The sequence below is a fragment of the Cebidichthys violaceus genome, unplaced genomic scaffold (genome assembly GCF_023349555.1).
Source record: "Cebidichthys violaceus isolate CVI_PGR_0920_01 unplaced genomic scaffold, fCebVio1.0.p SCAF_10, whole genome shotgun sequence".
NCBI classification, from domain to species: Eukaryota; Metazoa; Chordata; class Actinopteri; order Perciformes; family Stichaeidae; genus Cebidichthys; species Cebidichthys violaceus.
In genome coordinates this window covers 7,529,410-7,542,900 of record NW_027176263.1, presented here as the reverse complement: position 1 = coordinate 7,542,900, position 13,491 = coordinate 7,529,410, and the positions used below count along the sequence as shown (strand labels likewise).

The 13,491-nt window shown below is 41.9% G+C and overlaps 1 protein-coding gene across 3 annotated transcripts in view; it reads left to right on the top strand.

The window, feature by feature from the left end:
- Positions 1 to 13,491, top strand: part of dst (dystonin) — a 99,295-nt gene that overhangs the window by 28,197 nt on the left and 57,607 nt on the right. For all 3 annotated transcript variants that reach the window (XM_068723921.1, XM_068723904.1, XM_068723913.1), the window contains 24 exons: positions 4,745 to 4,911; positions 5,080 to 5,192; positions 5,374 to 5,480; positions 5,573 to 5,692; positions 6,060 to 6,155; positions 6,266 to 6,393; positions 7,849 to 7,942; positions 8,050 to 8,204; positions 8,297 to 8,765; positions 8,867 to 8,995; positions 9,101 to 9,178; positions 9,295 to 9,456; positions 9,687 to 9,791; positions 9,950 to 10,045; positions 10,131 to 10,256; positions 10,360 to 10,512; positions 10,609 to 10,763; positions 10,882 to 11,008; positions 11,159 to 11,342; positions 12,012 to 12,169; positions 12,440 to 12,618; positions 12,737 to 12,875; positions 12,958 to 13,151; positions 13,256 to 13,418. In XM_068723921.1, the coding sequence (XP_068580022.1) occupies positions 4,745 to 4,911; positions 5,080 to 5,192; positions 5,374 to 5,480; positions 5,573 to 5,692; positions 6,060 to 6,155; positions 6,266 to 6,393; positions 7,849 to 7,942; positions 8,050 to 8,204; positions 8,297 to 8,765; positions 8,867 to 8,995; positions 9,101 to 9,178; positions 9,295 to 9,456; positions 9,687 to 9,791; positions 9,950 to 10,045; positions 10,131 to 10,256; positions 10,360 to 10,512; positions 10,609 to 10,763; positions 10,882 to 11,008; positions 11,159 to 11,342; positions 12,012 to 12,169; positions 12,440 to 12,618; positions 12,737 to 12,875; positions 12,958 to 13,151; positions 13,256 to 13,418 (3,597 nt within the window). The remainder of the gene's footprint in view (positions 1 to 4,744; positions 4,912 to 5,079; positions 5,193 to 5,373; positions 5,481 to 5,572; positions 5,693 to 6,059; positions 6,156 to 6,265; positions 6,394 to 7,848; positions 7,943 to 8,049; positions 8,205 to 8,296; positions 8,766 to 8,866; positions 8,996 to 9,100; positions 9,179 to 9,294; positions 9,457 to 9,686; positions 9,792 to 9,949; positions 10,046 to 10,130; positions 10,257 to 10,359; positions 10,513 to 10,608; positions 10,764 to 10,881; positions 11,009 to 11,158; positions 11,343 to 12,011; positions 12,170 to 12,439; positions 12,619 to 12,736; positions 12,876 to 12,957; positions 13,152 to 13,255; positions 13,419 to 13,491) is intronic.

Genomic DNA, 13,491 nt, shown 5'->3' with positions numbered 1-13,491 from the left:
ACTTTATTATATAAGCACAGCTGACAGCAGATTGACATGCATGAACTTTTTTTTTTACTATATCATAGTGATATGATTTGTAGGCATACTTCATGGGCTTTTCTTATTGCTGCAGGTTATTTTTATTATTATTTTTTTATATTAACTTACACAGAACTGTACGGTAATGTTTGAGCTCAATTCTCTATCTCATAGTTGGTTCACTGTTTCGCTGTTGAAGTTTTGTTTTGGTGTTTCAGACTCTATCCTTTGTGTGATCATGTCTGTACAGATAAGAAGTTGATTTCATCACACAACGCTGCCGCTGTTCTTCACAATCTGCTGTATTTTCACCTGGAACATGGTGTTGAGTGTGATGTTTATTTTAGTATACAGCCGGTGACAGTGCAACACAATGACATTGCAATGCTGTCTGGCATTTCTTTGCCTGTTGGTCTTCTTTGTTTATTTTGCCCTGATTGACACTTGATTGATTGTCACTGTCTGTGTGATGTCTGTTGCTCTTTACACAAACGCAGAGTCATGATTCAATTATTTCATTCATTCACTGTCAAAAAACACTGTACCAAGTAACTATATAAATCATATAGAATGGCATAAATAATGTATTTTACTGAAAGGAATTCTGCAGTACTAGCAGTATTTAACTGTTTGTCAAGAAGTAGCCGTGTGAGTAATCAGTACTCTGTAGTTTGAACTGTGCCGGCTGTCAGGTGACTTTGACCTTCAGGGAAACTTCGTTGCCGTTCAAATGCTGTAAGCTGACAGTGGCACAGTGTTATTTTTAGTTGAGCCGTGTGGTGCCATTATATTTACCTTTGTACACAGTACTTAATTATCTTTTTGTCATGTTTTAAAAGTATTGATAGAATCCTCCCCAGTGGACTTGTGCCCCGCGTTGTCAGGCTGTTATGTTGTTGTAATGGTTTTTTATGTGGTGAATCACTTCCTGGTCAGAGCCCTTGTGAACTGCAGTGGTGGTGATCTGTTCAGATAATAGTGTTTGTTTAAACTGTTGGACTTAAGCCCCACCTCTGGCTCCTCCATTGTACGTAGCTTGATTAATAGACAAAGTGAAAGCACTTTGCTGTCCAGCTCGGATTTGCCTCTGCTTCTGTTGCTCTCGTTGACCTACGCCGTTCTGTTTTTCAAAGCCTTTCTCACCGGCTGGGACTGTCTGGTTCACGCAGCCAAACTTGCTGAGCCAAAATTTCTCACAGCATAATAGATGGCCATCAGCTGGCATCCACTTGCAGTTTAAACCTTGTCCTCCCTCCACCCCCTCATTACAGGCACAAATATTAGGAAACAGAAGCGGCAGCTGTGACGTGCACATATTTACTGTGTAGACTAAGCAGACTAGCCGGCACAAAACAGGTCTGTCCACAAGTCTTTTCCACTCTTGCACAGCTGAGAAATATAAGCACATGGGCTGTGTCTGTGTGTGTGTGTGTGTGTGTGTGTGTGCATTTATGGTGTTTGTGCTGGATTAGCAAAGCCAGAGAAATGTTTCAAAGGTCAAAAAGGATTCCAGTGTCAGAGGAGAGACTCAAGAGAGAGCACGCAAGCAAGAGGGCAATGCAGTGAGTGAGAGAGAGAGAGAGAGAGAGAGAGGCTGACCAGTTCTCAGCTGTGAGTCAACGAAAGGAAAAAGTCAACTCCGCTCGAGTGGAGTGAGCTTTATGTCTGGCTGCCGACTTGTCTGTCACTGTTTATTGTGTGCTAGTCGCACAGCGTGAAAATGACTTTCTGTAAATGGGATAGTGGCTCTTCAGATCAAGTGGAGCTCACCGGATACTTTGCCTGAAAACAAGCTCACTGTTGGGAGTTCAGCACAGCCGATGGGTGAGAGACTGTATGACTGTCAGCTATGGGAAACATCTGTGGCTGTGTTCGAGGCCCTAAAGAGGAATACTATGTTGACCCTAAGAAAGCTCCACTGAGCCTTGAATCTAAAGAGCTTAAAGGGCGACGCTATTTTCAGAGAAAGAAGAGGAAATCAGAAGCCTTTCAGCCTGCTGATGGATCCCTCAGGAGTCCTGGAAGTGAAGCTATTGCAACCGATTCCATCTGCAGCAGTGCAGAGCCTCAAGGGGGCCCAGATGGGAATGCAGAGGAGTCCCAGGCAGAGCTGGGTAAACCAGAGGTGAAGAAACATATATCCAGGCAGGACAGCCTCAGCACAGGCATCTACGTTGGCGAGGTACCGGTTTTAATCCGAGATCCCTGTAATCAATCAAGCAAGAGGTTAGCTCACAGGTTGGGCAGGTTCTCCACAGAGCAGACAGAAGACAGCAGGATCAGGTCCACTGTAGGAGGAAAGCTTCGCTGTATTAATACAACTTCCAGAGGCGCTTCAGCTAAGGATGGTCTGCTTGTGAAGAAGCTGCTGCAGCGACAGTTAAGGAGGGCTGTTAGCTTTGGAGCAGTGGAGCACATGCTGCGGACTCTGAGGGGCAATGACAGACCAGGGAGTGAGGAAATGTTTGCCAAGATTATATGGGGCTCTCAAGCACACAGGAGGAGGAGACGGAGGGCCTACAGCTGCTCTGGTTACATAGAACATCTTCCAGCTCCTGCCAAATGTATTTCCACCCAACACGAGGTAACTTAGAATGTGTTATTTATGGCCATTATTGGTGTTATTTATGATGGATTAGTAAGGGGCTGATTGGGGTCAAATGTAACGTGAACATTGAATGGCTGGTGTTTAAATCATTGAAGTTATGCTCTACAGTGAGAATATATGCTCAAATTGAACACTTCTAAACTTCTAAACTAGTTTCATCATTACATCATTGTATGTAATCATCCGCATGGTCAATTGTTTTTAGAGCATTATGTCATCGCTGTGGTCTCTTCCTGTCAGTTATTCTGTGACACAAATCATACGTTGTAGAATGTATTTTACACCAGGTGCTTTGTGCCAGCTGCATAATTGTGCATAATTACCTGAAACCTGTGCTCAAATGTTTATGCTGCTCTCTGTATGTAGACAGGAACAGTACGTTGACACAGAATTTTTTGTCAAAGCTCATAGATGCAGGTGTTATACAGCGTCTGGGAAATAAATATAGATTTTAGACTTAGATTCACTTCTGGAGTGATGATCGGCTGTTATCCTGTTTAGGTTTTTAGTATTTTGGTAAGATTTTGGTTTTGTTGAGTACATTTGGAACACATATTATGTCTTATCGTATTAATTATCTTAATTAGTGATATCACTAGAACAGTTGGTATATTATAGTGATTCATGGTGTTCATTAGGAGGCTGAATTGTGTGACATTAAATTATATTTATTCTAATGTGTGGCAATCCTCCAACCCCTCACTGTTGATGTTTGTCCTCTCTTTATATTTTGTACACTAATGGCAGCCAGAGTTTGTATGAATGGCACAAGGACATTATGGTTGTAGGGAGTCTCTCCCTCCTTCAACATCAACTGTGTTACAGTGCTCTGAAATTACCCTGGTAGATCATTACAAATGCCTTTGGACAGTTATTGACAGCAAATTGGGTTCTGACTAAAATGTTAATTTTGTTTTTAAGAAAGAAAGCACAGCAGCGTCTGTATTGTCTCAGAAAAAAATGAATGATGGGTGTGATCCAGTCATATTGAATCTGTTTTATTCTTTTGCATCACAGTGTGGTCTGGAAACCTCAGCCTGCCCAGTAGAAAGAGACTAGTCAGTAAAATTGATATTTATACTTAGGAAGTTTGAGTTACTGCCACAGTCGTTGCTTTAGGTTCCAGCTGGACAGACTAAAATGAGTAAATCAACCTTTGTTTCGGAGGCCTGTTAAACTCCTGTCATACCTTGTTTTAACTGGACTATAGAAATGTCTCAGGCTGGTCTGTGGGGGATTCTGTTCTTCAGGATGATGCTATTTGTCTCAGATCGTCTTGTCCAAGCTGTAGTGTGTTGTTACTATCTCTCTCTTTCACTGTGGTTTTTATGACTGATGTCACCTGGCTGCAGACCCCCCCTTTTGGGATGATTGATTGATTGATTGATTGATTGATTGATTGATTGAAGTGTATTTTGTTTAATGCTCTTTGTTATTCTGCTTCTTGGTTTTGGATCAAACCATGTGCGCTCCATTGCAAACTGAACTACGGTATTTCTGGTGTTTTCACAATTTTGGTTGTTTGGGTTGGGTGTTACAGGAAAACAACATCTACAAAGACATGAATCAACATTACTATCAACAGATAGAAACTCTTCTGATGTTCTGATGTAAATGTGCTACAAACCAGGGTGTCAACAACACTGTGGAACCTCTGAGGTGGCACTGTTTGAGGTCATCGTAATCTTCAGTATAACACGTTGTAAAACTATTGGGCAATTTATTACACAACTCTGTCTCACATTTCCCATTTTTTTAAGGTGTGAAAAGAATTGTTAATGAACCAGAAAAGGAAACTATTACCGCATTAACACTTAATTCACACTTTAGTCAAATATGGAATAGATCTTTTTGTCTAATGATTTTAATTTTTCTTTTTTTTTTCTTTGTGAAGCTTGAAATATTCAGTCTTTTGTTGTGACATGAAGGTGTTGATTTAATGCTGTAGTCTTTTTTAGGCTGTAGCTTGTGTTGTTGTCACCTTTGATTGCAGTATATTTCAAGGTGTTTGTTAATGCTCAGTAATGGTGAAGTCTTAATCTCAAAGGTCTGTGGGTTACATTTTCTGTGTCTCTGCATCAAGACCGCACATTTAACGTCTGCACATCTTGACAGATCTCAGAGATCCATGTGACAGGGGAGTCCCAGGACATGACAGCCAAGGAGAGGCTACTGTTCTGGTCCAGGCAGATAACGGACGGCTACGTAGGCGTACGTTGTGACAACTTCACAACCTCCTGGAGGGATGGAAGGCTCTTTAACGCCATCATTCATAAATACAGGTACTGTAACACTGAAGGAATTTCAGTTTTTTTTTTTGCAGAACATCAAAGCTATATAATGCATATAGTTGGTTTAGTGGTCTTCTGTCCACTTCTTCTGTCTTCTCTCTTTTAGTTGGTATGCCTTGCTTTTCTCGCCTCACTGGTCTCTATTTTACTCTATTTCAGGCCAGACCTGGTTGACATGAGCCGTGTTTCGACACAGGCCAACCGATCAAATTTAGAGAATGCGTTTTGTGTAGCTGAGCAGCTGGGGGTGGCCAGACTGCTGGACCCCGAGGGTGAGATCCATACACACTGTCATGTTTGGTTGAACCCACAAAACACTCTGAAACATTTTAACAATTTTGTGCTATCAATCATGGGGAGCGAAGTTTGGATTTTGGCCTGAGGGATAATTCCTCTGAACTCACTGTCATGTGTTGAATTTGTGACCTTTTTGTTTTTTACTTCCTTCATCAGACGTAGACGTTCAGTCACCCGATGAAAAGTCTGTCATCACATACGTCTCAACACTGTACGATGCTTTCCCCAAAGTACCTGATGGTGTTGATGGAATCAGTCCTAATGTAAGTTGATGGCATCGGTCCACCAGTGACTTCACCCCGATCTGAGTGAATGTAAAGTGCTTCATCGCTGATGATCCTTTTTCTCTGAACAGGATGTTGATATCAAATGGGTGGAGTACCAAAACATGATCAAATACCTCAGCCAGTGGATCAGACACAATGTGGCCATAATGTCAGATAGATCATTCCCCAACAACCCTGTGGAACTCAAGGTATTGAAGATCTGCATCAGTATTAGCTTAATAAGTTGAGCTTTTGCTGTCTCATTTTACAGAGTGCTTAAAATCTGCATATGGTGTTGGTAAGGTGAAGGATAATCGTCTGCCTCAAATAACCCACATGTAGCGTCTATCTGCTGTAACTGAGACTTAAAAGAGATATTGATGGATATGAGAGAGCAGCAGCACCCATTTGCTGCAAGACGTCGATAGCTTCTAACAGTAAAATAACTTTAATGCAGTTGTTTTAAAGACAAGGGGGAGAGTACGGTAAAATCTATCTCTCGGATAATATCCGTTCTGATGCTTTATAGTACAAATGTATAAACATGTTTACTGTAATCTCTGCTTTCTTTTACAGGCACTTTATACACAGTATCTCCAGTTTAAAGAACATGAAATCCCGCTGAAAGAGAACGAGAAGACAAAAATCAGCAATCTTTATAAAATGCTTGAGGTAAACAAATTCTAAATAGAAGAGCATGTTGTTTTTGATAACGTATTGCAGCGCCTGTAGTGTTATGCACCGTAGAGGTAACAAGCCTGTGTTTGTGGCATACCTGACAGATGTGGATCGAGTTTGGACGTATTCAGTTACCCCAGGGTCATCACCCTAACGATGTGGAGAAGGAATGGGGTAAATTAATTGTTGCCATGCTGGAAAGAGAGAAGAGCCTGAGGCCTGAGGTGGAAAGGTATGCGGAGGGACTGGGCGTATTAATACTTTGTGTGTCCTGGATCAACATAATGTGATTTAAAGGTCTAATCTTTACTTGTCAGCCAAAAATCCCTATTTATCTAACACACAGAGACACGTAGCTGGTGTTTGGAAAAGAGAAGATGTGTGACTGTTTGAGGCAACATACAAAAATGTAAAGCAAGAGATGTTGTGGTCATTTTCTAAGTGAAAAGCATTTAGATAAAGGACAAATAAGCTACATGGGTCAGCATAACATTATCTGGGGTTGGTAGAGGCAGAGTGCCGCAGCATCATATTGCAAGCCCACTAATGTCTCTGCTGCGCTGAGGGTCAGTGTTTATGTCAAAGATTGATCGTCCTTATTAAAATACAAATCCCCTCACAGAACCTTTGCACACTTCCATATGATTTCTATCAAGATATTTATGAGCTGTTGCCCGCAATATTTCTTGATCAGATTTACTGCAGCCAAGTTTGCACATGATAGATAAGCTTGTGTTTTGTTCTGCTCAAATGATCGAGTGATACGCAAAGTAGGCAGTAAACAAATGACTCCTGTGAAATACGATAGTGAAAAAAAATAGGTGCTTTTGGTCCAGGAACATAATCATGACCGAGTATCTAGTTACTTTAAATTGCCAGAAATTTGCTAATACTATGATCACAAAGAGTGTCTGCTTTCTTATAGCAAGCTCAGTTATGTTTTTGAGCTCTATCTGGTTTCCATCAATGTTTGTTTGCAGCGTTGATCTCATTTCTATGGAAACTCGATGCCAAGTCCAAAGACTCCGTTGACAATAGTTTAGCCAAGTTTACGTCTCCATTCCTCCCTTCATGGTCTATAAACACAACATATTCACAGCATTAATGTTGGGTGTGGTGAAAACTGTCAAAAACAGCAATAACCACAGTTTGGCAGTGCTTCACGGACTCTCAGTTTGTATAAAGGCACACTGTCTCAACCTGCTATTTCTAATCTCCTGAGGGCTGCACATTATTTCAGGGTGGGAGTCACTTTACACGCTCTGCACCTGGCTGTGGCACTATAAATATGAGCAGGTTGAAAGCCGCTCCATCAGTTAGGTCCACGAATGCTCACAGTCAAGCTGTCAAGGCTAGGCCGAGGCTGGGATCCTTGAAGAGGGATGATTAGGATGAGAAAATGTCACAGTGACTGTTTGAGTGGCTGGGAGTAGCAGCAGTGGTTTACCACGTAAAGTAAGATGGCTTATTTGAGTGGGATCTCATCTTTGAGCAACAGTAGCTTCAACAGTTACAGCTCTAATGACCCCTTCCTCACCGAACCTTTACAAATGAACAGCTCAGTCTTTCTCAATAACAGCATTGCCTATGGATCCAGGTGAGGTTACAGTGTGCATTGTAAAGATTTTTTTTTTTATTAAAATGATAATAACTGTAAACTCATAATTTAATCTTTTTGTTTTTGTAGGCTTGAGATGTTGCAGCAGATTGCCAACAGGGTCCAGCGGGACTGTGTCAATGGCGAGGACAAGCTGGCATTTGCAAGAGCTGCCCTGCAGTCTGTAAGTTTAGTTTAATCTCTGTTTGACTCAATGTAAGTTGTGATAAAATAACACTGTGTGCGCATTGTTTGTCTTGTGTTTTGAATCTCTTTTTTTCCTCTGCTAAGGATGCAAAACGTCTCGAGTCTGGTATTCAGTTCCTGAATGAAGCTGAGATTGCTGGCTACCTTTTGGAGTGTGAGAATATCCTCAGACAACAAGTGGTGGACATCCAAATTCTTCTGGATGGGAAATTCCCCTTTGCAGATCAACTTGTCCAAAGGTACAAAGTGTATCCTCTTGCAAAAATAACACGGTGTATTTATTTCCTCATACGTTAAGACATCTCATATTGTTGTTCCTTTTTGAATACAGGGTGTCTAAACTTCGGGATGAACTTCTAGCCCTGAGAGCAGAGTGTTCTTCTGTGTACAGCAAAGGTCGCACCCTGACGACAGAACAAACCAAAATGATGATCTCAGGCATCACACAAAGCCTGAACTCTGGCTTCTCTCAGAACATCAACGCAAGCCTGACACCAGCCCTGACTCCTGCACTCACCCCAGGGGGGTTAGGTACCCCTGGGTCCACATTCACCTCTAGCCTTACACCGTGCCTGACCCCGTCCTTTACCCCGGCCTTGACCCCCGGTCTGCAGCCTGCTTCAGTCCAGAGCTACATGGGGAGTGGTGGCGGCATGGACCCAGGCAGCCTGTGGCATCTGAAAAGCATGCAGATCCGCAAGCCCTTACTGAAATCCTCACTGGCAGACCCCAACATGACAGAAGAGGAGGTCAACATGAAATTTATTCAGGACCTTCTGAGCTGGGTGGAAGAGATGCAGGTGAGTTGTCGCTATCAGTGTGTATATAATGTACTGTAGCTTTAATTGTACGCACTTAAAATAAGAAACTGAATATTTTATTTTTTGTTTCTGTATTAAAGTTGCAACTGGATCGTTCAGAGTGGGGATCTGATTTGCCAAGCGTGGAAATGCATTTAGATAACCACAAAAGTGTACATAGAGCCATTGAAGAATTTCAAATGAGCCTTAAAGATGCCAAACTGAGCGAGGTAAGTGTTTTGTAGTTTGTCTTATTTGTTATCGTAGTGTAACAATCAATACTCCTACCTATAATGTTACTGCGGAGGAAATACAACATACTTTTCTTTTCTCAGATTCAGATGACCATCCCCATGAAAATAACTTATTCAGACCAACTGAACAAACTAGAAAGGCAGTATGAAAGACTGTTGGTAAGTGATCTGTTGAGCTCAACAGCCAAATTAACAAATGTGTGGAGCAATAAATGCTATAACTTTTGATGTACCGCTTATTGTAGCCTGACTCAATGAATGTCTGCTCCTTTCAGAGCTGTTCAAGAGAGCGACAGAGCCACCTGGAAAGCCTGCATGACTTTGTGTCACATGCAACTCAGGAGCTCATCTGGCTGAATGAGAAGGAGGAGGAGGAAGTTGCCTTTGACTGGAGTGATCGCAACGGCAACATCTCCAAGAAAAGAGACTACCATGCTGTATGTTTTTGTGTTGTTTAAGCAGACTTTTTAGTTAACTGTAACCCAATCTGTGCTGACAGAATAACAAGGGCTTGTTCAGGCAGTTCTTTTGGGTGTATAGGTTTGGCTACGTTACAGCTGCATCCATTTAATATGAGACAGGATATGGGATTGTGTGAGAGGATGAAGTGACTGGATCTTTGCCACTGCTGGATGCAGGAGATACTCATCTTAATGTCTTCATACAGGATCTGATGAGGGAGCTGGACGAAAAGGAGGGAGTGATCAAGTCTGTGCAGGACAAGGCAGAGCGCCTAATGCTCAAGAACCACCCAGCCAGGCTCACTATTGAAGTAAGCCCTGTTGTTTTTCTGTGTACTCAGCTCTGCGGGCAGTATGACAGTAGACTCCACCCTGTATACTGCTCCCACCATGATTAAAAGATTTTTAAGTCTTTAAATCTTGTAATTTCCCAGCTATTATACCTGGATATCATGTGTTTCTCCTCCAGGCGTACAGGGCTGCCATGCAGACGCAGTGGAGCTGGATTTTACAGCTCTGCTCATGCGTAGAACAGCATCTCAAAGAGAATGCTGTTTATTTTGAGGTGAGTTGCTGCCTGTTTTGAAGTCAGTTTATGCAAACTGCATTGGTTTGTCACATCTAATTTCTCGCTCTTTTCCCCCTTGCAGTTTTTCAGGGATGCCAAAGAGTCCATGGATTACCTTAAGAGCCTGCAAGATTCCATTCAAAGAAAATACAGCTGTGATCGATCAAGCAGCCTACACAGACTGGACGATCTCATTCAGGAGTCCATGGTAAACTGATAGAAAGAGATGTGAAGTGTTTGTGTTTGTGTTGAGTTAGTTGTAAATCAAAAATACAATAAACAACCTTTTTTGTGGTATGGTGTGTCCCTAGGATGAGAAAGAGCAGCTGCTTCAGTACCGCAGCACTGTGGCTGGGTTAGTGGGCAGGGCCAAGAATATTGTGCAGCTCAGGCCCAGGAACCCTGAAAGCCCCGTGAGATCCTCCATCCCTGTCAAAGCCATCTGTGATTATCGTCAGATAGAGGTATACAGAGCTTTCCTTCGTCAAATTACCCCATAATTCATCTCAGTTCTTTTCCCGGATTTATAGTAAATCTATGCTTCACCACAACTCTTTCAGATTACCATTTACAAAGAGGATGAGTGCGTACTGGCCAGTAACTCTCACCGGGCCAAGTGGAAGGTCATCAACCCAGCAGGCAATGAGGCCATGGTGCCCTCTGTGTGTTTCACTGTGCCTCCACCCAACAAAGAGGCTGTTGACATGGCAACAAGGTGAGACGCTACGCTGCCAGGCTTCATTTTGTGTCCTGTACTTCATTTTTATTATAAAGCTCTGGTGACTTGACTCTGGTGGGATACATTATTTCTGCCTCTTGCTTTTTTCCTGCAGAACTGAACAGTTATACCAGAATGTCCTGGCACTCTGGCACCACTCCCACATCAACATGAAGAGCGTGGTGTCTTGGCATTATCTGATGTCTGACATACGAGCCATCCGCAACTGGAATGTGGCCTCAGTATGTTTGAATTATGATGTTTTCCTTTTTTAGACTCTTATCCATCCCACTTTTTTAACACTAGCAGATGATCATTTATGATAATCAGACTCATTCTAGGAAAAATGAAAAGCGCATGTTTGTCTTATTCCCACTTATATTTCTCTTCAGATAAAGACCATGTTACAAGGTGAGCATCAGCAGGTCTTGAGCAACCTGCAGTCCCACTTTGAGGAGTTTCTGGAAGACAGCGAGGAGTCCGAAGTATTCACAGTGGCCGACTGTGCCCAGCTAGAGAGAGACGTTGCGGCCTGCAAAGAGTACTACCAGGAATTACTCAGATCTGCAGAAAGAGGCAAGGCTCAGATTCCCCTTTTGTCCCTCCCAACAAGGAGTTGCTGGTGTAGATTGAACTAAACACGCGAGGGAAACCCATGGTTCTTTAAGCCTTTAAGCTTTAAGTTGATGCCTTCTTTAATTATGTTGTTTTTTACTGAATCAAGAAAAGTTTTTAAAAAGATTGTTGGCTTAGCTGTGAATGAAAAGCAAACACTGGGATGTTGTTAATGCGCAGTTATGTTATTTAAATACAGAATACTTATGTTATGTATTTTGCATAGGAGACAAATATACATGTATACAAAGACAATTACATATATGCCCCATCCCCTTTTATGGAAGAAGTTCTCATCTTATAACATTTTTTTCTAATTTTGTGTATGACTTGCACAAAGTGTCATTGATTTAGCTGCATTGCACAGGTTTTACTCAGCCTTGTGCTGTGATAATGACGCCACCTAGAGGTGCTTTTGAGTGCTATCAGTTAATGTGTGTGAGACATGAAGGTTTAACATTCCCACTATAAAATAGTTGTGATTTTCAAATTGAAGTAAATGTTTTCATTGGCTTTTTTTTGACATTTGACATTTTGACAATTGACATTTTCTGTCACAGTTTAAAAATCAAACGTATATTTATGCTCTTGTGTGATTATTTGTACTCATTATATTTTTCTGGTATACAGAGGAACACGAGGAGTCTGTAAACAATCATTACATCTCTGAAATACGCAACTTCCGAATGCATCTGGAGGCCCATGAAGAACACCTGATCAGGCAACTTCGCACACCGCTGGAGAGAGACGACCTGGAGCAGAGTCTGCAGCGCATCACAGAACATGAGGTATATGTCCTCGTAGCAATAATCATTTCACATAATCAAAAACTTATCTGTGTTGAATTTTTAATTTTTTGTTGTTGAATTAATTCCCTTATCAAAGAGTTGCATTGTAATTTACTTAATTAACATTTCATTAATCATACCTTCCATGGTCAGCTTGTAATGTCCATAACATCGTACCAACATTATTATGGCCCCCCTCCTCTTTGCGTTTCTTTCTTTTTTTACTGGTGTTGTTATTTTCATTCTGATTTCCTACGTGCCACTCTGCAGAGGAAGACAGCGGAGCTGAAAAAACTGAAGGAGGACCTTGACGTTATGAAGGAGAAGTGTGAGCTGTTCCTCCGACAGGCTGCAGGTTCTCCTTCTGTGCCAACACTTTCCTCTGAACTCACCGTCCTCATTCAGAGCATGAGCCAAGTGTACTCCATGTCTTCCATTTATATGGACAAGTAAGACACTCCCTTCATTGTGTCGACGTAATCATGGCTGCATTTAAATATTTTTGACTACATTGGTATTTGCAATAAAAGTACCTGAATTGAAGATCTGTTCCCTTTTGTGTTGCAGACTGAAAACGGTGAGCTTAGTGGTGAGGCACAGCCAGAGTGCAGAAGCGCTAGTTAAGGCCTACGAATCCAAACTCTATGAGGAAGACGCTATGAACTCTGAAGTCAAATCCATTGAGACAGTCATTTCAACACTTAAGGTAATACACTGTGTTACATTTCACCATCATTGGCAGCATTTTGTAGTTCATTTTGAGTAACTATTTTTCCTTCTGATCAAAGCAATGGCGGACAGAGATTGACGAGAAGCAGGAGGTGTTCCATGACATGGAGGATGAGCTGCAGAGAGCACGGGTCATCAGCGACCGCATGTTTAAGGCACATAACGAGCGTGACTTTGACCTGGACTGGCACAAGGAGAAAGCTGATCAGCTGAGCGAGAGATGGCAGAACATTCACTCCCAGATTGATAGCAGGTTAGTGAGGATTTAACTGCACTATAAGAGATAATATATGACATTTGTGTGCAAGTGTTATGAGCCTTAAGTATTGCACATTGACGTTAACCATTCAATTTCAGGCTTCGGGACCTGGATGGCATCAGCAAATCTCTGAAACACTACAGAGAATCCTACAGTAGTCTTGATGAATGGGTTAGAGAAATGGAAGCAGCACAGGTAAAGGCCCAAGAAAACAAACCTGAGGACAGCAAGGCACTGGCTGAGCTGTTAAACAAACAGAAGGTACGACAAGAGTTAACTTCTTCACAATAAAATGAAGACATTTAAATACACAGATACATGTATTTAACATGTC